A 26,785-nucleotide genomic window follows, 5' to 3' on the forward strand; every position below is an offset into this window, starting at 1 on the left:
CATGGGACAGATCATCCTGTTTGCTATTTTTAACAAATTTAGCAAATTTAACAAATCCCAGAGAAACTACTCTACAATTGAAAAAGAGTGTTTATCTTTGATATTAGCTTTACAGCATTTTGAAGTTTATGTTACTTCTTCAAATCAGCCAATAGTGGTTTATATTGATCACAACCCTCTTGTTTTTTCTGCAAAAATTAAAAGGCAAAAATCAGAGATTGCTAAGATGGAGTTTCATGTTACAGGAGTTTAATCTTGATATTAGACATATCAAAGGCAGAGACAATTTAATTGCAGACTGTCTCTCTCGTATTTAGAGTTTATTGTTGTTCACTTTCAAGAAATTTTATTGTTGTTCACTTTCAAGAAACTTTACTTTAGAGTAAAAAATTTTTGAGTACTTAAATCTTTTTCAAGATTACATTTGTAAAAGAAAGATTTTCTTTGAAAAATTTTCTTTTTTGAAGAGGGGTGTGTTATGTAGGTCATTTACCCCCACCACATCATGACCTGAGTTCAATTAGTCTAGAACATTCTCAAGGTCACTGCCCTTAATGACCTCACAACCTTGAATTCAATTAGTCATGTTTGGAATGTTCTGGAAAGTTGATTAGTTGTGTAAGGGAGATAATTTTAGAACAGTAATTAGCATGTCAATAAAAGTTCTAGATTGTTCTTATATGCCTTTATAAAAGGGACGTGCTCAGCTTCCAGTCAGACTTTTGGGATCGTGTCTCTTGTGTTGTTACTAAACTCCAGCAGTAGTCATTCTCAAGACTTTTCAAGACCTTCACTGTCAACGCTGGATTTATACTGTGGACTTTGTGCAGCTTCAAGCCTGCAAGCCAAAGGACTGTTCATTCATCCGACTGACTGTTACAACTCTGAGACTGGAGCTTTGCCGTCCCAGCTGAGATAAGTAGTCTGTACACTTTTAAAGCTTGTACTCTATCCCTGACTTAGCAATTAGTTTTATTTTTGTAATAAATTTTGTTTTAAACGTTAACTGCTGAGTTCACCCTTTTGTTCGTTTTCTCTGCACGTAACACCTTGAAAAGAAATGATAATTGGAACAGTTTAACTTCATATCACTTCCATATTCTGATCAGAGAATGGAAACATCTGGATTCGATGAGAGTTGGTCTAATCCTTTCCCCTATTTTTCGGACCACGTCAGCGTGCACGTGGCACTTTTGAATCGTTATAAAAAGGAGAGCTTGCAGATTTCGTTCACAAATCATTCACTGCACTTGTAGTCAAATCACTCTCTCTGTAACGCTGACACTTTACAGCATCAAAGTACTCTGCTCGGTACAATTTTGAAAAGATGTGTAAGTTGCCAATCCTACTGCTGCAGCTCGTTCTATCTGGTTATGTTCTGTCGTCAAAGATGCATTCCTTAAAAGTTAGCCGAAACAGAGAAACGGTAAGTTTCCATATATGTCTGTGTTGATGCGAATTTTCACTTTTCATCACATTTTCGTTCGCGTTCTTTATGTTGCCTCAGTGTCAGTCACTCAAAGCCCTGAGTCGCCGTCCAATTCTTCAAGAATATACTACATTTGAACGAAGCTGGCTAGCTCCTCCAACAAAAAAGTTGCACAGTGGACTAATTTCGACATTTCGAATGTGCTTGATTTCAGTAGGTCTTAGACAGCGAGATGAAATGTACGATTCAAGAGCATGATATATTTGTTGCAAATACCATGCGTAGGATCTAAGTCCACAAATGCTACATTAATGAAATTTCATTTTGTTGACAATTCATCCCCTTTACCTTTCTGGTTTTTGTAACAACATCTCCTCTTGGTGCTTTGCAATAGGTACTTGCAATGTACAACAAACCTACTCTCTCTACCAAAGTTGTTTCGCGAAATCTCATATTGGAATGGCTCCTAAGTCGCTTTTCGTTGTTCGATTCACTCTAAGCCATAACTGCATTCTGTAATACTTAAGATGGAGTGGCATGTTGCCAATACAACTGTTTTCTAAGCAATATTTCCCATCAAAGATAACAACGAACCCCTTTCATACTATAAATTTTCAAAACGCAAAGACTCTGAATTTAGTATGGTAACAGTAGTTTACTCGAAGGATGAAGTGGCTGTATAGATGGGGTAAAAAACCTTAATTTTGGTATTAAAGATAAAAATTAATTTAAGTAAAAAACTTGACACTATTTTCTTAAATGTAATCTTCACTTGAAAGAAGTCAGAGTATATGTAGAAAAAAACGACTATTTTATTCTGCACTATCTATCCTCATTCTAAAATGGCAAGAGTTGAAAAGACTAGCACTCAAAAAAGTGATTCAAATCATGATTAACAAAATTAAATTCCTCTTATTCAAATTTGTAAGAATTTTATTGCCAAACAGAAGAGTCCTTTTTTAATTACCATTTAAAAACACAATGTGAAAATTTCAGAAAATTTGACCCAGCCAGAGTGAAGTTAAATTCTTTGGATATTTTGAAATTTGGAGGAAAAGAAGCCAGAAAATCTGGTGATTTGCATACGTTTGCATTAATTAACACTTCTGTATCAGGTAACTTACAACTGCTTGACAAGCTAAAACGTGCACTCTACCAACATTTCAATCTTGGGTTAACAACTAAATTCAAATTGAATCAATATTAGCAAAATATGCAATGCCCCTTAAAAACGGCAACAACTTCTCTGTCAAAAAACAGGACGAACTGCCACATTTTCGTTAAACATACCCAATTAAGCAGCAAGCTTGAGCAGAGAACAAGATGCCGCTACTAGATACGCCCACAATGTAACAAACAAAGACCTGAAAGCCTCTCTAGGTACCTTTCTACCCCCGTCGTGTCTGTCTGTCTGTGTCTGTCTCTCTTTCTCTCTCGTCCTGTCCAAGCCATCGCGAGAATCAACTCAATACACAGTTGGCAATCTATTTACATGAAGATGACTTGAGCAATATTGTTGTTTCGTTAAAACCACAAGGGAAATCACTATACAGAGTTTTCAGCGTTCATCGCTCTGACTGGCCATCCGTTTTACCACGTTCACTCTAACCATGGTTAGACGCTGCCTTCTATACATATCATGTACAGCCACGACAAGCTAATGATTAACAAGCACGTTGGATTTAAAATATAAATAGTCCCGAGCGGTACGAAGTGAAAGATGGCATTTAGTCCGTCTACTAAATCGCTATGTACTATTTAGAACAGATGAGCGCAAACAGACACCAAGCTGCTTTGTAAAATATGTTTATGCTCAGAAACTCTTCAAGGGAATCCATAGTCATTTCAATGAAAGTAACAGAACTTAGGCAGTAAGGTAGCATTGTAATGAGCGTTTTATGCCTTGTGCCAGGTCCCATGCACGACGCGTGAATGTGACGTTTTAGAGATGCCGAGACTGGCAATATTTATATTAACGCTGTGTAGTAGAGGTATCGCGGAGTAATTCCAGCTGAAAGTTGTCAAACAGTTGCGCAGATGTCACGCGCTCATAAAATAGGTAAACACGGCGTGTATTAGCACTTATGTAATCCTCGTCGAAGCAGTTTATATGAAAAATTAAGGCTCTATCTGTGTGAACAAAGTGTAGACTTGGTGTCTTACCTGACAGAGGTTTGTGGGGCATACATCCAAATTACCCATTCGTTCATCATGAAACACAGCACGTCTCGCCATGATTTCTTACAACGTGTTTTCCAGAATAAGAAAAATGATAGATAAAGGAGATTAACGAATTTAAATAGCGCTTGAGCGCTTATATATCCCATAAATACATTTTAGAGGTTTCAATAAAATTTTCGTTAGATGTAATCCTTTTATCATATTTTTCATCCCGTGGATGTGGCACTCTTGAATATTCACAAGCGCGGGAAGCTTGCAGATTCCGTTAACTATTCATTCATGCCAATTCTAGTCAAATCGCTGTCTCTGAAAATTGGCACTGTACAGCAACTTCTTTGCAAGTTAAAAATTGTAAAAGATTGTCGAGGTTGCCGATACTATATACTACTGCTGAGGTTCACTCTATTTGTGTTTGTTCCATCATCAAAACTGCATTTCTTAAACACTGGCCGGGACAAAGAAATTGTAAGTTTCCAATTCCGATGAAGTCTGCGTTAATGCGAAGTTGCCCCTTTTATCACATTTTCACTCGTTTCTCTGTTGTAGCCAATCAGTTAATCACTCAGAGCCCCGAGACACCGAATCGTCCTTTCAGATGTACTACAGTAGAACGAAGTAGCCCACCTCTACCACAAAAAAGTTGCAATGTGAATTTTCGCTTAACCCTATGCCCTGTCGACTTTCATAACAACCCCTTTATTTTACTCTTGGCAGATATGCAATTTACAACCCCCGTTTAAGCCTCCCGCGATAATTGTTGCTTGAGAGATATTATTTGTGAAACGCAACAACTAAAAGTTTGTCCGGCACATTGGTCTGCAGTGTTCGCCGGCCCCTAGTCACTGATGGTTGCCATCACAGCATACGCCATAACTGCGTCCTAGCAATGCTTGAAAACAGCTACTACTTACCCAAAATGTCACGATGAATTGTCGAATTTTCAGCAGACAACCAAATTCAGCAGCTAGCATACACACTCTTGAAGATGAAAGTACGAGTTACATCCAATATAAGAAAAGAAATTGTTTTAAATCGGTGTTTATGATGATTTGGAGAAAATTCGTCCAAATCAACTAACGTTTACGCTTCTGTAAATAGGTAGCTTTTCCAGCGACTTCGATATGCTACGTGAACTGTGAGAGTGTTGCGAATTCTCTCTCTCTCTCTCTCTCTCTCTCTCTCTCTCTCTCTCTCTCTCTCTCTCTCTCTCTCTCAAAATTACCCACTTTTAGTATTACCCGTGGTGGTTGTCCTTGCCCTTGTACATTTCATTTATGTTTTGCAATATTTTCGTGTGACGAAGATTCTTTTTAACGGGAGTTTATGCTAGTCCTTACAGTGGTACCTCTGCCAAACGAGACCGCCCTCTAGCGAACACTACAAGGCTAGCAAACCAGGCCATTCTAAGTGAGACTGAGACTCTAACAATTTCAAGGAGGTCGACATTGTTCCGACTGATAGCCATAACTTTACATATGTACCTATTCTATGTATAAGTCATTTACGACATTCATTGTCACAAGCTTCCATTTTGACGTTCTTCTAAAGGAGATCATTTCTTAAGGATACAAAACAAAGTTATCAACACAATTGGAACTATTTTGTGATTATAAGATGAACAGTAAAAGTCACAGAATATGCTTTCTAAGAGAGGGTTAACTCAAAGTACTTAGTAATCATAAATCTTTCTAGTGAAAATATCAAAATTGCAATTATCAAATTAAATGTTAAAGTAGTATAAATAATTGTAGCATTTAAAGCCATCTGCTTTTCAAAAATAGTAAATTTATCGTTTTTGACAATTTTCTAAGGATAATTCATCTGATAGATACACATTTTTGAAAATGTCAAGATTAGAGTTCAAAACCTTATGACTGCTGTATTGTTTTGAGACCTAAATGCATTTGAATGTTTCGGGATCTTATCTGATTGGTTCCTTACCATTTCAAAGTGCCTCTCTAGGCTATTCCGGGCCCTATCAGTAGATCCCTGTTTACTTTCAAGGTCACATCTACTTAGTTACTTAGTACCTAAGTCATAGATAAGTGGTCTCTTAAAAGGTTCAGGGACACCTCAGGTTGGTCCCCGAAAGTTTCAAGGACTCATCTGGGTGGTCTTTGAAAGTTCCAAGGTCACATAGTCCTTGAAAGATTCAGGGACACCTCATGTTGGTCACTGAAAGTTTCAAGGACTCATCTGGGTGGTCCCTGAAAGTTTCAAGGACACATCTGGGTGGTCCTTGAAAGATTCAGGGGCATATCTGAGTGGTCCCTGAAAGTTTCAAGGACTCTTCTGGGTGTTTCAAGTGCTCATCTCACTGGTCTTTGAAAGTTCCAAGGTCACATCAGGATAGACCTTGAAAGATTCAGGGTCACATTAGGGTGGTCCCTGAATGTTTCAAGGACTCATCTGGGTGGTCCTTGAAAGTTTAAAGGTTACACCAGGATAGTCGTTGAAAGATTCAGGGTCACATCAGGGTGGTCCCTGCATATTTCAAGGACTCGTCTGGGTGGTCTCTGAAAAATTAAAGGTCACACCAGGATACTCGTTGAAAGATTCAGGGTCACATCAGGGTGGTCCCTGAATGTTCCAAGGACTCTTCTGGGTGGTCCCTTAAAGTTTCAAGGACTCATCTTCGTCTCTAGAAGCATGTAGTGTCTTGCCTGAGCCGCTCTTGATACTTCTGGTCACATTTAAGTGGTCTGTACTGGCTTTGCGGTCACTTCCGAGTACCTTGAAAACTTTCACTGTTATTCGCAAACAGTGCAGGATTTAACGTTACATTTGTGAGCATCGTTAGAAATTGAATGACCATATATGATTTGTTATTGCTATTTTAAAGTACATATGGACTAGGAAATGAATGAATGATTTTACTGTTTGTCTTAACTGTAAGTTCTATAAACCACACACCACTGTTAAAAGAAAAATGAACAAAGAATTATTTGCTTGAAATACGCATATTTTATTTATTGTTAATTAATTATCATAACTGTAGGCCCTTGGGTACATTGAACAAGGAAAATCCTAACATACAGGAACTTCATATAATGATAACATCATGTGTACTGCAAGACACATTTGATTGGAAGCTTTAATTTGTGCACATGTTCTACTTGGCCCAGCCTAATAAAGAAAAGTTATGTCTCAATACATATGGTGCATTTCTAAATTTTGAAATATGTACATGCAAGACCCTTCATCTCAATTAATTAGACTGCAATACAATATTTACAACATCAGCTACAAGTATCAAGCCAACACAATAAAAAATTACAATGTAGTATTGCCCATTATGAGAATTATTTCCTCCATTGTGAATTGTTAAAAATAGTGCATGGTCCATATTACATGTGGTATCCAGGATAATACTCAGGGGTACAGGACCTTTACTTGGTGAAATGTATCAAAGCAGGGTTGATATAGTCTGATATATTATTTCTTTGTCATCAGTTTCACTGAAATTGCCTCTATCACTTGCATTAAAATGTGTTGATAAAATTTGTACACTTGTAAATTTGTGAGGATTTTGCTATTTTTCAAAAGTAGCGACATGAAACGATATTACATAAAAATTTTATGTACTTTTACATAATCATGGAAGCAAATCAGGTCAAGGACAGAACACATCATCACTATTATCACCTATATCAACAATAGAGACAATCAAACGAATGCTAGCATAATACAAAGTTGAATGGCTGCTTGAAAATGTCATGAAGTTATGAATCCATTGGTAGGCTGCAAATGCCATAACATCAATAACAAGTCATTGACAATGACACAGTCCCCACTTGTACTTTAATTACAAGTCCTTTGAGAGGAAAGAGTCCTCTTCATTAATTAGGTCTGTGATTAAAAATACTGCGATACAGATGGGGCTTAATGAGTTCCATGGTGGTGAAAACATAAAACCAATGTAAGTCGCCATACTAATTACAAAAGGTCATTAAAATGAATCAATTAGTACTTAATCGACAGGATGCTGCCAAACATTATTGCATCCTATCCTAACACTGACAGATTATCACCGGTACCATATTTCATAAAGTTTGATGCAGTATTTTGGATATTCACCCTAAAAACAAAAATCCATTATGAATATGCAAACTAGCAATTAATTTATATATATAAATGATACCACTAAGTGTCATTGATTTGTATTTACAACACTATGAGATCAAAATCTGTACCAAGTTTCATAAACTTTAACGCAGTATTTGTGGATATATCACTCTAATTAGGAAAGTTCATTACATATGCAATTACAAATTCATTAACTTGACACTGATACATGTCTTTTTCACTGTTAAAGCAATGTGAGCTTAACATCTGTACCAAGTTTCATGAAATTTGATGCAGTATTTCTTGACATATTAGCCTAATTACGAAAATTCAATAATTGACATGATACTGCTACATGCCGTTAAACAAATTGATGTGTATATGTATGACATAGGTCAATGTCCTTCTGCCAACTTTGAAAATTACTGGTGGAAATATGTCTGAGTTATAGCTCTGTACATGAAAAAATCGTAACAAAATGGCCACCAGGCAGCCATTATATTGCATTAGACTGTAAAACCAATAGAAATGCATATTATATGACATGATAGGTCAATGTCCTTGTACCAACTTTGAAAAAATCAGTTGATACATATCCAAATTATGGCTCAGGACATGACAAATCATAACAAAATGGCCACAAGGCAGCCATATTGCATCGGATTGTGAAACCAATTGACATGCATATTTATGACATAGGTCAATGTCCTTGTACCAACTTTGAATAAAATCCGATGATACATGTCCGAGTTAAGGCTAAGGACATGAAAAATTGTAACAAAATGGCCGCCATGCGGCCATATTGGATCATATCGTGAAACAAATTGACGTGCATATGTATGATATAGGTCAATGTCCTTGGTCCAACTTTGAATAAAATCGGTTGAGATGTGCCTGAGTTATGGCTCCGTACATGAAAAAATCGTAACAAATGGCCGCACGGCGGTCATATTGGATTACATCACAAAACAAATCAATGTGGATATGCATGACACAGGTCAATGTCCTTGTTTGAATAAAATCGGTTGAGACGTGCCTGAGTTATGGCTAAGGACATGAAAAAATTGTAACAAAATGGCCGCCATGCGGCCATATTGGATCATATTGTGAAACAAATTGAAGTGCATATGTATGATGTCCTTGTACCAACTTTGAATAAAATCGGTTGAGATGTGCCTGAGTTATGGCTCCGTACATGAAAAAATCAAAACAAAATGGCCGCACGGCGGCCATTTTGGATCGTATCACAAACAAATCGACGTGCATATGTATGACATATGAAGTAATCCTTGTACGAAGTTTGAATGAAATTACTCCAGGCATCTCTGAGATACACGGACGCACATGACCAAACCAATAAGTCCCCCTGGACGGTGTCCGTGGGAACTAACAAGACTATTAATAACAAAACAAAAATCATCACCACAAAACTCAGTAAAAATCATATGATTTGGTTGTTTCTCTAACCTATGTAGGAGATTTGGTACAAAATTGATGAGTTCACTCATCTGGTCTTGTATCAGTATAGAGTCGAAGACAATGAATGAAAAGATTGTACACAAAACACATTAGTCACGCTAAAAACCTCATTTACATCATGTACATCTCCCGGGCATGTACCTCATTCTGCATGTACAGTTACCGGTAGTTATTAGTTTACAGGGCATTATTACCTGGCTTGTGTACATAGCCTTATCAAGCAGTCCTCTGATGTGTACCCTGTCATATGTCTCTACTGACTATGCGATATGGCATTCTCTGTTGGAAAGTCATTGGTCATTTCATTGTGTCCTCTCATGTAGTATGTCCATCATCGGAATCTTCAGCCATCTACTCTTCAACCTCTCTGTACCGTTCCCTGAGAGTGGTCACTGTTCTCTTGGAAGTGAACCACCCTCGGTCAGATCAAAATCCCAGAAAATGGCTGAATTGATCCAAACACTGTCGATGTTGGGTCTCCTATTTCTTCCAGCTCATTAAAGGAACGCTTCCAAACACCAGACCATGTCCCTGAATACCAGTGCGGGTTGAATGTTTCGTCTCCTTTGTTAACCTCCATCACTTTCCCAAGCTGTGGCCTTTGGCTGATCTGAGGTATGAAGACAGCCACCAACATACCTGCTGCCAGGCTCTCAAAGCTATCAACAGCACTGGTATTCAGGAGACTTCCTTCTGCCACATCATCAAGTGAGGCTGTACCTGCAGGTCTGTTTGCATTCTGACTGGCAGCTGGCCTCGCTGTTCTCCCAATTATCATCTAATATTGAAAGAGGAAATTTCAATACCTGCCATTGACAAATTGACAAATCAGTTACATTTAATGGGTTCTCTTTTCCTGAGATTGCGAGAAGCTAGACAAAATTGTAAAATGTGTAGGAGATATATTCGATGATTGTGCAATGATCAATAATTTATGAAATTTCCCGCGTCTTCAAACAAAAGCACTGTTAGATTGATGATTTTTAAATAGTTTAGAACAAAATGCTCAAGATCTTATAACCACAAAATAGTTCAAATTGTGTTTATCGTAAATTTTCGTTAAAAAAGAGTTAAAAGTCTTATTTCGTTTACAGCCCAGAAACATCAAGGCGCATCAAGAGCGGAGAAGTGAGCAAAATGAAGGTAAGTCTAACAAATGTTTTTCCTTGTAATTTGTAGGTGTTCATCATCTGAAACTTAAATGTAATATTGAAAAGAAAGCACACGAAGAATCCTTACTTACCCTTACTTATCACGGTCTGCAAGTATTAAGAAATTGAGTTATAATTAGTAACTAACCATACATATAATGCTATTTTACCGATCCAAGCAACACATTATTCCCAGAAAGAAAACTTTGTGTAAATGGGCAAAGAACATTGCCGTTACCTGTGGCAATCTTCGACGATTTGTCTCTACCTCACAGGGTTAAAATTCTCGCCACTCAAAGATACATGATTTTGCCGGTGAAATACTTATTTGTGTTTGTCAAAATCGGGAGAAAACGTTACAACTTCGCCGATGTAATATGTACACATTTAACGCTGTTAATCAGTTGCGAAAAAGCGCGACCAGAATGTATTTCGTGTGTGAAGTGTAAATGAAGGTTATTTGATCTCAGCATTAGGTAATGGGGGATCTCTGACGCTGAATTCTACAGCTATCATAATGAAAATACGCTCCATCATATGTTGACCCCAGTCTCTTGCTGGGTTGAAGGACTGTCACAGTTAAGACATCGATATGCAAGAGTACATCGGAACTTGACAGTGTGTTCCTTGATGTGTTTATTGCATCAGTGGCATATACAGTGATACAACGTGCAAGATTGCTACTCTAGTTTTTGACTGACTGCCCTAACGCCGGTTCGCATTTACTACAGCAGGAGAAAATTTAGACGGCACATTACCTTGGCCTTTTTCCAAATCATATTATGTTCCTGCACTTATCGGTAGGAAACACTGCACTGCATGTCATCTTTTTACCTTCAGCGTCGGTGAGATTTTTTGCAAAATGCGTTTGCAGTTCATCGTATCTTTGCCCCTACCAAAACGATCGAGGCAGATTATTTATTTTAACCTTTGAAATGGCTATTCAAGCACGAAAAAGTGAATATTATCAGTATTTTGTAACAATTTTTGGTAAGTACAAGGATGTGATTATACACAATTGCACTTAGAACGACCACGTGACCCAATTATTACTCATTTTCCGACTGATCACTTGATATTATTGTTGTGTGTCATAATCAAATTTTCTCTTTGTTATGATGCTGAATCTTGCCTTTGCAGGAGAAACTTAACGATAAGATACATTATTTAAGCAATAACACACCCGGCGATGTTTTACCACGAGATTTTAACCAGTTCACGACATATATGCACGAGCGATAGCGAGTGCATATATAAAGTGAACTGGTCAAAATCGAGTGGTATACCGTCGCTGGGTGTGATTTATTGCTATTATATCATAACAGTATATTGAAATTCTGGCGTGGAATGTCAAAAACGGATTTTTACTCAAGCTGAGAGCTCGCGTGTATGCCTGCAATAGTATATCGCCAATGTACCATGGTTGTTATCTTGTCTCGACCAATCAGATCGCAGCATTTCTGCCATCAATATACTGGTATGATATAATTATATCTATACTATGTTTACACGTTTGTGTGTCATTTGTTTGGTAAGAGCGGAGATTCAAATCCTTATTTTTGAATACGACCGAAATGTCGCGAAATTTATATCGACGGCATTTAAAGGATATTCATGGTTCAAGAACGATAAAAACGCGTCGAAATTATTCCTCAATTAGTGCCTTGCGGGTTTTATTCCATAGTTACAAAGTAGTCTCTATGATGATATCGTCGGCTTAAAAGCAAAGTATTGAACAGTCACAGGTGCACCGTTTACTTCCAAATACTACTTAACTCATACCATGACCTAGGTGAATACGTCGTTAACGGTTTTGTGATTGGGTGCAATCAAGCCCCGCCATTTCAAAAATTATTGGTGAAAATCAGAGTTAGTTTTTCAGACTGTTTTATGGTAACACGATTTAAACTAATATGCGATAATAGGAAAGCGCAGTAATGTTGGCTTAATCTCCATATATAAGCTCATCTGCTTTTCTCTCTTGTTTTTGCAACAAACTTGTTTTTATTGGTAATTTGTAATATTGCCGCTTTCAGCTATAAGGCACCTAACAGTTTTGAAAAATTTGAGCAGTGGAAAGATCCATTTCTCCCAAATTAGTTTCAATCGTGTTAGGTATACACTGAAAATTAGTTCGTCCCGTTTAAATTCCCATACAGACGCAAATAGGTTGACCTGTACTAATTGCTATACTTGCGTCTGTACTATCCCCGTTGTAGAACTACAGCTCATGAAATTCTCATAACATTCACGAATGCAGCTGCTATGCGGAGGACAAAGCGACATTGCAATTCTCTATAGCATTGGATATTTATCGCTACTAGACTATACAATATCGACATTAGATTGGTTTGGGCAGACCTACAAGGGGTGAAATCTCCGTATATATATATATATATATATATATATATATATATATATATATATATATATATATATATATATATTATATATATATATATAATGATCCGAAATTTGACAACTCTAATATCGGCCGGAGATCAGACAACTCTAGCATCGTCTTGTATTGGGGTTGGAAAAAGCAGAGTCGTGCTTTGCCAGATCTGTAAGGTAATGAAATGTCGGATATTTACCGGCGATTTGACAATCTAGTATCTTGTTGTATTGAAGTATCTTGTTGTATTGAAGGCGGACAAAGCAAAGTCGGGCTTGACAAGATCTGTAAGGTAGTGAAATGTCCAATACATATTGGACATTTGCCTGAGATTAGACAATTCTAGTATCGTCTGGTATCGAAGTAGGAACAAGCAGAGTCGTGTTAGCCAGAGCTGTAAGGCATTGAAATATCGGACACTTACCGCGATTTCACAATCTAGTATATACCATATGACAAAACACACGATCGTTGGCACAGATTATGTTTATTCTATGATGAATATTTATCAAAGCAAGGTCTATTTAGGATAATACATTTATTGTACACGTTTCATTGATGTTTCAATATTTTCATACATGTTTCGTACATGCTTCCACTTTGAAATATTGATTGGGCATTTGTTATACGGTAATGGGCATTTGTTATATTGTGATGGACATTTGTTATATGGCGATGGGCATTTGTTATATGGTGATGCATATTTGTTGATGATTGGCATTTGTTGAATAGTAATGTGCATTAATTTTGTTATATGGTGATGGGCATTTGTTACATAGTGATGGGCATTTGTTATATGGTGATGGGCATTTGTTATATGGTGATTGGCATTTGTTTTATGGTGATAGGCATTTGTTATATGGTTATGGACATTTTTTAAATGGTGATAGGCATTTGTTATATGGTGATTGGCATTTTTATTATATGGTGGTTTGCATTTGTTATATGGTGATGGGCATTTGTTATATGGTGATGGGCATTTGTCATATTGTGATGGGCAGTTGTTATATTAAGATGAACATTTTTATACTGTGAATGGAATATGCATTTGTTTTATTGTGATTTTCATCCCATGAGTCGCCTAAGCCTTATGCCGCAAAAATTACATGTGTTTTTTCGGTCAAACCATTGTTGCCTAAATAAACGGATGTCAAATGGGCCGGTGCAAAAGTTACGCTACAAGCAGTTCAATCTACGACGAACGGCTAATGAACAGAAGCGAAATAGCCTGGCGGTCCAGTATACGTGCAAAGGAACAAACTTCCGGTCCTCTTCCGGTCAAGCTGGTACACGTCTGTCGTCCGTGTGATCAAAATTTGAGCAAATTGTCGCACTCTTGATATCCAAAACATTGATATAAAACACTCCGGAATAAAACTAATGCTACTATAAATAATGATAATGATTAACTGGGTTCACGATGATTAGCGTCAAGTCTGTTAATAAAAAAAAGACTCTAGCCATGTCTTTAGCCCGCCCCCCGGTCTTACATGTACGGTAATCGAAGTTCATGTCATTCATTTCGTGTTCACTCACTAGATAGCCATGCAATATATGTCCAACAGAATTGTTCAGAGTTCAGAATCCGCGACGGTCCTGTTGCTACCATTGCAAATTCCAAGGTGACGGTAACTTTGCTGCAGTTATTGTCGTGTGTGTGGGCCGTGCCCCGGCTTTTTCTGCCGTATTTGCTATGTAGCGCCGGGCGGTGGTTGTGTAGCGCTGTACGGGTCGGCGCTGCGCTACACAGCCAACAAGACAGAAAAAAACAAAAAACACGACGCACAGCCGACGGCTACAATGTAACTTTAGGGACCGTTCAGTTTTTACGACCGGGGGGGGGGGCGGCAAAATCTTGTCGCCGGTGTTCAAAAAAATTTAGACCCCCCCTGCATTTTTCGCGAAAAAATGATGACCCCCCTTTGTCAGACGAAATATTGATGACCCCCCCCCCCCCCCGCTGAAAAATAACCAAAACCCTATGTCAAATTTACCCGCACGGCTTGGATTTGAACTCCGGTACGCGGCGCACTTTATTCGTGTAGCAGAGATGCCAGTGCACAAACTTCTCAGCCACATCCATGCAAACGTCTGTTATTAGGACGACTGTAAGGCAATTTTGAACTTCATTTCCATAGACAACTTATGTCCATGGACATTGTATAAAGTAAACTTTATTGGAGTGGTTCGCCAAAGGCAGCCCTCCGGTTAAGAGGGTCATGGGCCATTACGTAAAGTCAACTTTATTCTAGTGGGCCACCAAAGGTGGCCCGCTGGTAAAAAGAGGGTCGACCATAGCCATTGCACGAAGTAAACTTTACTGAACAGGGCTGCTGAAGGCGTCCGGCCGTTAGCATGGTCATGGGGTATAACAATAAAGTCAATTTATTGTAGTGGGCCGCCGCAGGCTGCCCGCCAGTAAAGAGGGTCGATCATGGCCATTGCATGAAGTAAACCTAATCGGAGTGGTCCGCCAAAGGCGTCTGCCAGTTAAGAGGGTCATGGGTAATACATGAAGTATATTTATTGTAGTGGGCCGCCGAAGGCGGCCCGCCGGTAAAGAGGGTCGATCATAGCCATGGCATAAAAGTGAACTTTATTGTAGGTATTATGTTTTTGAAAATGTGGTGACCCCCCCCTTTCCTACCAGTGAAAAAGTGATGACCCCCCTTCTCGGATTCCAAAATTATGATGAACCCCCCCTGGATTTTGCCGGCCCCCCCCGGCCGTAAAAACTGAACGGTCCCTTAACCAATCCGACTGTGAAAATCAAACACACAACTTCGCCAGACAGTCCTCCCTTGGGATTGCTCCGGACTTCCGGCTTCTCAGAGGACGCTTTCTTAACCGCAGTCGCGGTTGTACCGTAAAAACTGTATTACGCCAACGACGCAAAATTACGAGTGGTTGTACTTTTAATTATTTAAATGTACCAGGTGGTGATATACCTTATTGTTAGTTATATGATATTGTATCATATGCCGAGCTACCGTTTAGAAACTGAGTTTCATTATTCTAAACGTTTCTTGAATACACAAATATTTATTTGCATCTCAAAATAGGCGTTGTACGGTCCTCACCACATAATGAAAAGTCCACAGCACAACATGATGAATCCTATGGAAATCCACATCACAATATAAGAATGGCCATCACCATATAAAGAGTGCTCATCATAATATAACGAACGCGCATCACAATTTAAAGAATGCGCATCAGAATATAAGGAATTGCCATCACAATTTGAGGAATACACAGCACAATATGAGGAATACACATTACAATATAATAAATGCTGGTCGCAAAATAAAAAATGACCATTATAATTTAAAAAATGCCAATCACAACATAACAAATGCTCGATATAAATATTACAAGTACACATCACTATAACACAAATGTGCATCATCGTACAACAAATGTGCAGCACTATGTAACAAACCCGCATCACTGCATAAAAATGCGCATTACCATATAACAAGAAGCAGTCATTATATAACAAATGCCCGTCACTATATAACAAATGTCCATCACTATATAACAAATACCATCACCATATAACAAATACGCATCACTATATTACAAATACCCATCACCATAACACAAATGCCCATCACCAATAACAAATGCCCGTCATCATATAACAAGTGCACATCACCATATAACGAATGCACATCACCATTTATCGAATGCTTATCACTATATAACGAATGCGCATCACCATACAACAAATATGCTTCCCTATATACCAAATGTGCATCACCATACGAGTGCACACCACTATATAACAAGTACATATCACTATATAACAAGTGCATATCACTATATAACAAGTGCGTATCACTATATAACAAGTGCACATCACCATACAACAAATACGCATCACCATATAATGAATGTGTATCACCATATAACAAATTGTTATCGCTATATAACAAATGTGCATCACCATATAACGAATATGTGCATCCATATATAACAAATGCACATTAGGTAATCATTTATCTTCACTTAAGACAGCTAACGGCTTTCCATACATATGACATAAACATACGATAGATGACACAGATGATATTTACTCCATACAGGATTGATATGTATCAAAATAAGAGCCATTGCGGATATGCATTGGTACACTGTAGTTTTTGGAGTTTCAATGTTATCAGCTTTCGTAGGAAAAAATGGAAGCGCTTACCTACGGGGCTTGGCATAAAATGCATCCTACACCATCATTGCGCAAACCATTTACAGTAGATTCAAATTATGTTTACCCCACAGTGGATATATACTAAAATATATTATTTGAAGTTTCAAAATAAACCGTTTCACGATAAATATTTAAGAACAAATAAGCTTTATTATGCAGGCTTACTGGAAATATGCCAAACTATACAAAACATATAAAGTTATTGATGTTCTTATCACATGCAAATGATATGTATGTGTACAGGTAGTGGCCATTTTATTGCAATCGATATCAAATTAATTTAATTATAGATAAAAGTATACTGTATATTAATATATCCTCAGACAACCATTCCATGCCACACAGTGCTCATTGCAAAAGGTGTGTAAATAAGGTCCTAGTAAATGTAACGTTTCAAAATTGTTTTTCATGGTTTTGTTACACGTGTCAGTAACAGTTTCTATGTGTTCTTGCCACTTAAAATTGAAATACGAAATTATCAGCTCGAATGTTAACATTGACTGTATATCTGTATCCTATAATGTTTGTGCTGATAATCCACTTCAGGTCAAGATTTAAAATTGTTTTCAACAATCTCAGTGAAAAGTTGCATAATGATACTGGGTATTCTACATGCTGTAGGATGTAGATCAAGAAACTGTAGTATATCATTTAAATTTCATAATATCAACATTTCCTCTGGAAATAGCGGGAGTCGTCAATGTTGTATTATCTTCTAAGGGTTCATTAATTTCCAAGCTTTTCCGATTGAAAACATCTCAAAAAATGGAATTTTACCATAGCAGATGTTACTCGTGTTGTGAGCCAGATGTCGACAAAAACGTCGGCAATTGATCCTATGCCTACTAGTCTAGTTAAGGATTGTATTGAGTCTTTAGCGCCGTTGTTGGCGAAGATTGTTAATGAGTCATTCGCGAGGGGTACCCTTCCACAAGACTGTAAATCAGCCATAGTTAGACCTCTTATTAAGAAATCCGGCCTTGACCGAAACGAACTGAAAAACTACCGACCAGTATCTAACTGTCTGTTTCTGGATAAATTTATTGAGAAATGTGCGCATATACAGTTCACAAAATATCTTGGTGAGAACTCCTTGTTTGGCAGATTTCAGTCCGCCTATCGTGAGGGCCATAGTACTGAGACGGCACTCCTCCGAGTGCATAACGATATTATGCTCTCTCTCAATAGGAGGGTTGATGTTGTTTTGATTTTACTTGATCTATCAGCTGCGTTTGACACCATCGACCATGATATCCTGATCGAAAGACTGCGCCATAGGTTTGGTTTTGAGGGGCCAGTACTTGACTGGGTCAGATCGTTCATGGATGGGAGGACGCAGCAGATCTCGATTGGTGGCTCGATGGTGTCAAACGCGCACGTGCTAAAGTACGGTGTCCCACAGGGGGCGGTACTGGGGCCCTCTTTGTTCTCCTTGTACGTGTCTCCACTCGAAGACATTATTGTCCGGCATGGACTTCAGACAGTAATTTTTGCTGATGACTCGCAACTGTATATCACTTGCGATTCCCCCACGAGCTCTGTCACCGCTTCTATTGAGGCGTGTGTGGACGAGATCCGTCATTGGATGCGAGCAAATTTGCTCGCACTCAATGACTCGAAGACCGAAATAATCTGGTTCTCGTCCAAGAACAGGAAAGGCGAAGTGCGGGGGCTGGCACCTGATATACGGATTGGTGAAAGTTTTGTGAGACCATCTGATAAAGTCCGTGACCTTGGTGTCATGCTAGATTCTGGTGCTACTTTATCACCACAAGTGGCTAGTGTGTGTTGTGCTGCATCACACGCCCTATGGAGAATAGGAAAAATCCGGAAGTTTTTGGACCAGCATTCTGCAGAAAAATTGGTTCACGCTTTCGTGACGTCTCGAATTGATTACTGTAACAGCTTACTTTTCGGTCTGCCTGATTATGAAATAAATAAATTACAGCTCATACAGAATTCTGCTGCTCGGCTGGTAGCCAGGATTAGGGTGAGGGATAGGTGTCACATGACTCCTGTCCTGCAGGCTCTTCACTGGCTGCCAGTGGAGCAGCGAATTCAATTCAAAATTCTTTGTCTGACATTTAAAATTATTCATTGTAATACAGCGCCGCGTTACCTCACTGAACTAATAAGTGTCAGGATGCCAATACGTGAAAACATGAGGAGCAATTCAAGTGTATCACTAGTTCAGCCAAAAATTAAGACAATTAAGAGTTATGGCGATAGAGCTTTCTCAGTGTGTGCTCCTAAGCTGTGGAATAAGCTACCAGAGGCCATTCGATCAACCAACATTTTTAATAATTTTAAATCGCAGGTACAAACTTACCTTTTTAAAACAGCTTTTTAGACTTTTTACTGACAAAATGTTTTTTAAATTTTAAATTGTTTTACCTTTGTGTATATTTTTAGACTAGTGAACCAATGCATTGTATGTATTTTATTGTGTTGTGTAACTATTTTTTTTCAGATTTAACTGTACAGCGTATAGAGATGGTTTATTCTATGTTATACGCTTTAGAAGAATAAATTATTATTATTATTATTATTAAAAATGCAAAGTTTTCTATAAGTTCCTCCCCGAGTTGGAGCGGTTTCAAGAATACATTGCACTGTAAGGGACTGGTCAGTTTCTTAGGCCCGGGGGGGGGGGGCGGTGGATTATTTTTTGCCGATGTCAAAAGTGGGTGACCCCCTATTCCAAATGTTGAAAACAGGGTGACCCCCACCCTGCACGCGACATATGTAAAACAAAAGGTGGACACAAATTATATATATATATATATATATATATATATATATATATATATATATAATTTACATTTATATTTTAACAGTCATTCTGTGTTTTAAAGATATTGTTGACATGTCAGTAATAAGATAGGAATTTCTAAGTGTCAAACTTAAAGTTTGAATACAGTACATTTTGAATGAGCTGTGAATGTATTTCACACTTTCTTTGCTTAACCAGATATACTGAACTGTTGTACAGAAATGGATGTCAATCATTAATATCAAAGAGGAAAAACCAGTAATCAAAAATGTTGATGGGTGTTCAGACTTGCCAGCCATCCAATTAAATCTCCTGAGGAGCCATAGAGAGGCACTTTAGCCAATCTGATGTGTGCAGTGTCTGAGATGACCTTTTCTTGTAACATTGAAACCATAAAAGCACAGCTAATAATGACAAAAACTGCCTTTTTTAACAGTTATTTTGGTCACAAAAAAGCATCATTCTACAGAAAACCTGAGACCGAAAGGAAAACAGTTGCATCAATGAGAACAAAAGATATCTTGTCATTTTTCTATCTCTAAAATAAGTCACTGTATCAAATATATATTGTGAAATATTTATGAAATATTTGTGCATGTTGCTTTCTCATACTGAATTCTCATAGAGAGAACAGAAAAGTATTAGGAATTTGTCATGCTTTTCATATGAAATGCAGATTTCATAATAGTAGACTTTCACTTTGCAAACATCAAGATATCTCTGGCATATATCTCTGATTTCTTAAAGTATGGCGCTCGAAGGGCGCGGAGAAAAATATAAAACATCCTGATATCTCTGATATATATGTCTTTTATATTAAAGTCATGCACAGGAAGGGCGTGCTGAAAAAGTCTGATATATTAAAGAAATATGCTCGAAGAGCATGCTGAAAAATTGAACATACAGATATCTCTGATATATGTATGCCTGATATGTTAAAGTTGGGCGTGCTGAAAAATATGTCTGATTATTAAAGTTACGCGCCCGAAGGGAGCGCCGAAAAGTGCAACTGAATAATAAAATTTGAGGCTCACACGATGCATTTTAGGCAATAATGAGCCTGTGTCGAAATTCAGGCCGAAGAAACTGACCAGATCCCTAATGCCGCCTAATCTTAACACCCCGACAGTATTTGTTAGTTATATTGCTGAACTAAACTATAAGCAGTCATCAGATTAATTACATTTTCGTCGATTAATTAATTTCTTAATGTTTGTTTTTTTTATCAGGAACAAGATGCTATCATTCTCAGGACGGGTCCGATTATCGTGGCACTGTTTCGACGACTAATAAGGGGCTTCCATGTCTAAAATGGACAGAACAGAGTCAAGAATGGCCAGGATACAGCGCAGAGAATTATCCATACGGTGGCCTTGGAGAACATAACTACTGTCGTAACCTACCGGAAATGAGAGTACTTGGTGTTTCATTGATGATCCTGTAGATCCAGTTGGTTATTGTAACATTGGAAATCCAGCTGACTTTTGTGGTGAGCAATTCTAAATGTTATTTGTTTCTAGAAGACAGTTCATTACATTCCCAGGGTTTCTCTCGACTGCGCGATTGCGTAAAATTCGTATTTCGAGCCATTGTCTGCCCTGAAAGTTATTCAAAGCGCAGAAATCGCGCACAAAACACAGAAAGCAAAGTTTTCCACATATACCAATATATGAGGATGATCCGACGCATAGTCTAGCGAAGTGTGTTTATCAATAATGGGATGCGGGAAATTTCAAGCTTAGGCACGCGTATCGCAATACAACACACGCTGCTTTCAATAAAATATGTTGTTCGTCAGTCTCAGTGCTCAACAATTTAGTAGCAATTTGAGGATTTTGGCATTGAAGTTACTTGGCTATGGATATTCTTGCAACCTGCCTTTCATTCCCAGTTACCTGATCTGGTCTATGCATAAATCACATGTATCCAACATTTGCAAGAGACTGAGTAACATAAGCCATGGCTGTGCAAGCTGAACTGGTGCAATCACAATAACAGTTGCCATATGTATATCGTCCGAAGAGACTAAAAGCGGGAAAAATACACGTGAATAGAATACAAGTTTACTGGAAATGCGTCAATACGAAGACAATGAGGGTCAGATCTTCAAGACACAAAAGTAGAAATATGATAATTTAATACATGATCAATAGTGGCCAAGCCCTGATAATTGACAACTCTAAAATTCCTATGTCTCGAAGACAGACACACAGATATAGAAAGTCGGGCTTGGCCTGATTTACAATTGAAGGTGGTTAAATCTCCAGTAAAGAGCGGATATTTACCAGTGATTCGACAATTGGATATCGTTTGGTATCGAAGTTAGAGTCAGTTTGAGGCAGTCGGACGGTTTCAGATACCCAGCTAGCCCACACATGAGCAAAGCCATTGTAGTATCATTTAGTATCGATGTTAGGCTCCCAAAAGTGTCAATAATATTGGGTGAATATCGGCGATTTCACAAACCCGGCCAGCAGAGACACAAGTCAGGTCATTCTTGTCTAGTATCGTGATTCGTCTGGTATCGATATTAGTGTTCCCAAATCGCCGATAAATATCGGGAAAATATCTGCAATTTCACAGACCTGGCGTGCCAAGACACAAGTTAGGCCTAAAGTCATTCTAGTTTAGTATCGCGATTCGGATTCCCGAAATCTCTTGTAAATAAGGGGAAAATATCGGCGATTTAAAAGACGCGGTGTGCAGAAACACCAGGCTGGTTATTCTTGTATCGTCTAATATCGATATTAGAGTCCTGAAATTACCGATAGATATAGGGAACAGTAATCACAGAGAAGGAGAACTTGTCTGTGTTTCAAGATATTGTTTGCACGTCAGCAAAATTAGTTTGCTAATCCTGATCGAGTAGTTTGATTTGGTATTATCGCTTTCAACATGATTCACACCCTACGACCGGCTTAGCATATTAACCAACTTCGAAATTTCAGGGTTCCATACTTAGCGAGTCAGCATCGGCGGAGTCGTAATGACGTCAGCGCCAAAGTGATCTACTGATAAGGTAGAATGCGCCTTGGGACAGAACTTTACAATTCTTTTGGATCTACAACTTATCGGGAGTCATTTTAAGCTCACGTTTTCACATACGTGAGCTAATGTCATAATGTCTGTCATAATTTCATAATGTCTGTCTGTCCGTGTGTGAGTATGTGAGTATGTGTGAGTGTGTGTCTCTGTCTGTCTGTCTGTCTGTGTGTCTGTTTACACGATAACTCAAAAACGCCTAAACAGATTCAAGTCAGATTTTGTAGACAGGTACCATGTTCTAATTGCAGAATTAATTAGATTTTGGTGAGCTTGTCTTGGATACTCATGAAGTTAGGCAATATCATTTTTTCATATAATGGTTTCCCTATAGAGACAATAATGACAGTGTCGACATAAATACTGAACAAAATTTCATGAAATTTTATACAATTGACAATATTAGAAGATTATGATTGTACTGTGAGTGTCTTGTCAATTATCTGTCATTTGCATATTTTATGAACTTTGTAGTCAGTGACATTACTCTGAAATTCCTGCACCAAATTTGATGATAGATGCAACAAATATTGATCTGATAAATATCTAATTGTACTGAAAAGCATTTGGCAGTGTCAAGTTATAATACATGGCTTATTTGCATATTTTATGAAGTTTTGTCATTAGTCATTTAACTCCAAAATTAATGCACTAAATGTAATGAAATCTGCTGCAAATACTGATGCCACAGATATCTAGCTGTGGTGTAAAGCATTTAGTAGTGCTAAGTACTTAAGGGTCCATTTTCATATTTAATGAATTTTGCAATTAGGCGTATAACTCTGAAATTACAGCACCCAATTCGGTGAGACCAGCTACAGATATTGATTTGATAAATATCTAATCGTACTGATGAACAATGGGCAGTTTCAATGATGTAGTTTCAATCGGGTTCGAATCGCCAACGTAAGGTACCAAATAATAAGTAAATATTAATCAAGTTAATAAATAGGTCATTTGCACATTTTATGAAATTTCGTAATTTGTCATATAGCTCCGAAATAATTGCACAAACATTTATGAAATCTGCTGCACATACTGATGCGAAAGATATGTGACTGTGTTGTAAAGCAATTACTGATGTAAAGTTTATTAAGGATTCGTTTACATATTTAATGAACTTTGTAATTAGGTATATAACTCTGAAATTACGGCACCAAATTTGGTGAAACCTGCTACAGATATTTATCTGATAAATATCTAGTTGTGCTATGAAATATTGAGCAGTGTCAAGTTAATTAAGGGTTAATTTGCATATTTTAATTAAATTTGCAATTAGTGACATTACCCTAAAATCACAGCATTAAATTTGATGACATGTGCTACTGATATTGATCTGATAAATATTTAATTGTATTGAGAAGCATTGAGCAGTGTCAAGTTAATGTCCTAGCTCAATTGCGTATTTTATGACGTTTTGAAATTAATCTTATATCTTCGAAATAAATGCACCAAATTTGATGAAATCTGCTGTAGCTACTGATCCGACAGATATCTAACTGTATTGTAAACCATTTAGTTTTGTGAAGTTTATGAAGAGTTCGAATTCATTTACATATTTAATAAATTTTTTTAATTAGGTATATAACTCTAAATTTTCTTCACCAACTTTGGTGAACCCTGCAAAAGATATTGATCGGATAAATATCTAATTTTTCTATGAAATAAAGAACTTTGTGAATTTAATTAACGGTTCATTTGCATATTTAATGAACCTCGTAATTAGCGATATCACTATAAAATTACAGCATGAAATTAAATGAACGTGCTACAAATGTTGATTTGCTAGATATTTAATTGTCCCATGAAGCATTTGGCAGTGTCAAGTTAATAACATCTCATTTGCATATTAAATACAGTGTCGTAACTAGTAATTGAACTCTTAGAGTGCTGTGCGAAAATTCAGGTGATGAAATGATATACAGTGATGTAAGAGATATGTGATTGCTCTGTGAAGCGTACTGCTATTAATGAACCTGTTGTAAACACGTGAGCACATTCAGTTCACATCTGGTAAAGCTCTTGGAGATACGAAAAGTGTTAAGCGACTTAATATTTCGAAAATCGAAATTTATTTTCCCCATAGAGTTAACAAAGGATGGAGGCCATTAAAATGCTTGGTGATTTGTTTCTCCACTACCAACATTTGCATGGTGACCCTTGACTTGCATTCTTGACTTCATCAGAGACTCATTACAGAAATAATGAACGACGCGCTGACCATTACGTGTGTTGTGGGCAAGGGCGAGGGAAAGCCAAAAATTAACCGGAGTCTGTTATCTCTATTATATTATCAACTAACCAAGAAAGAAAACCGTCAAAATTACGAAAATTTCCCGTGCGAACGACAACGAGGCCCAAGAACTGGTCAGTGAGTAGTGCGCGCTGCAAAAATTTTGCAAGTCCGGATATTTTTTTGAAAAAAGTGTCGAAACTTGGCCAACAAGTGCTCCGTTTAATTTTGTGATTGATTATCATCTTTGTACAATCACAATTTCGTTTAGGATTTAAAGTTACCATGTTTACGATGTTATTTCATATTCACGAGCATGTAAACCAAACATAATAGAGGCTGTTTGTGTTGACAGAAACAAACGTGATGTCATTCCGGTCTCTGGACAGGAGGTTGGACACTGAGTCGTATCTGAAATAATATTTTATTGGTCTAATTAGGGTCGTTTCTTAATCATATTAAATAAGGAACATCATTGTTTACGGCACGGCGGCACAAAAACAAATGAAGTGGAAAATAATGAAGAACGAAAATGACATAAAATCAGATAAAGAAAATAACGAAATAATTAAAACGACATATCTCATCTAATTTAAGCCTGTAAGGACTACAAACTTGTTGCAAAGTTCCTACACAATTGCTGTAACGGGGTTTAAACAGCAATGCATTACAAGAAAGAAAAGCGAGAAAAGTGAAAAGCATTAAAGGGTTGTTTATCAGCTTTATCTAAAACCTTACTGACCTACATGATAAATAAATTCAATGGTAAACAAATTATTAACACCGTGTACGCCTAAGTGCCCCTTGCGTTTGAAGTTAGGAAAGTACATTCATTATATCAGATTACATGTTAACTAGTTATTGATGTTGCGACCTCCTGAGTAGGGGAAAACGATTGTCACGTTTTTATTTCAGCACTGGATCCGTTCTTAGAAGGGTATATGATTCGATTCGACATAAGTTTCCAAGAGTGGGAAGGAACAAACAAAAATAATCGTAATAGGTCACGGAGAAACAAGAAAGACTTCCATAATTATGTCCATCTTGTGACAATGACGTCGACCAGTCATGAGATTGAATTGTAGAGCCCACAACATAATTAGCGTTCCATTGAAACAACCAAGAACGTTGACACTTGATCCGTCTGCTAGGGGGTAATTTATGTACATTGACAAAGTTTACCTCTATGAACTCAAGCTTACCTACCTATATTAACGTCATCAACCAGTAACAGTAGATGGGTGGCCTATTATTTGATTAAGAGTGATAAAATTTTGCTTCACATTCGGCGGTTTTTAAATCGCGCTTTCTCAAATGGTCACATGACCATTTGCACCAATCAGCTTTAGTCTAAAGAAGACCTCTTGGCTTGCTGCTTTTTCTGACACTGTATTGTCTTAAGGTCCGCTGCTAGTGTTTTTAATTTATTTATTGTTGCCTTAGCATGTGTCTCCTCTTAGTGCGGGGTACCAGGATACAAGGAAATACAATTAATAGCAAGCGACTAAGTTATTTTTTGCGATTCCTTTCTTTCAGAAATGGATTTGATTGTAGGCTATCATGTCGATTGTTTTGAAATACAACTTTACGCAATTGGTGCTCGCTATTTTACGGGAGGTCGTGCAGACGTCTGGTTATTCCCGGTCGAAGACGCTCCGGCCCTTCCGACCCGCTGCCAAGTCCTCACAAGGTTGTCCAAGCCGTACCGGACCCTGAGCGGGGCGTGAGGTTTAAGACAGTCTTCGCTACCAAACAGTGTACCAACTACAGATTTATTATGATCGTGTACAATTTCGAAGAATCGATAAGAGTCAAAGTTACATCATCTAA

General features: G+C 37.7%; 1 protein-coding gene across 1 annotated transcript; it reads left to right on the forward strand.

The window, feature by feature from the left end:
* Positions 1-1,301: 1,301 nt before the first annotated feature.
* LOC139124962 (plasminogen-like) lies at positions 1,302-26,785 on the forward strand. Its single transcript, XM_070691084.1, has 4 exons — positions 1,302-1,426; positions 10,249-10,297; positions 20,910-21,169; positions 26,492-26,785. Exons 1-3 carry the CDS (start codon positions 1,328-1,330, stop codon positions 21,122-21,124), a joined length of 363 nt encoding a protein of 120 aa, XP_070547185.1. The 5' UTR covers positions 1,302-1,327; the 3' UTR covers positions 21,125-21,169; positions 26,492-26,785.

The sequence above is a fragment of the Ptychodera flava genome, chromosome 3 (assembly GCF_041260155.1).
Source record: "Ptychodera flava strain L36383 chromosome 3, AS_Pfla_20210202, whole genome shotgun sequence".
Taxonomy (NCBI): Eukaryota; Metazoa; Hemichordata; class Enteropneusta; family Ptychoderidae; genus Ptychodera; species Ptychodera flava.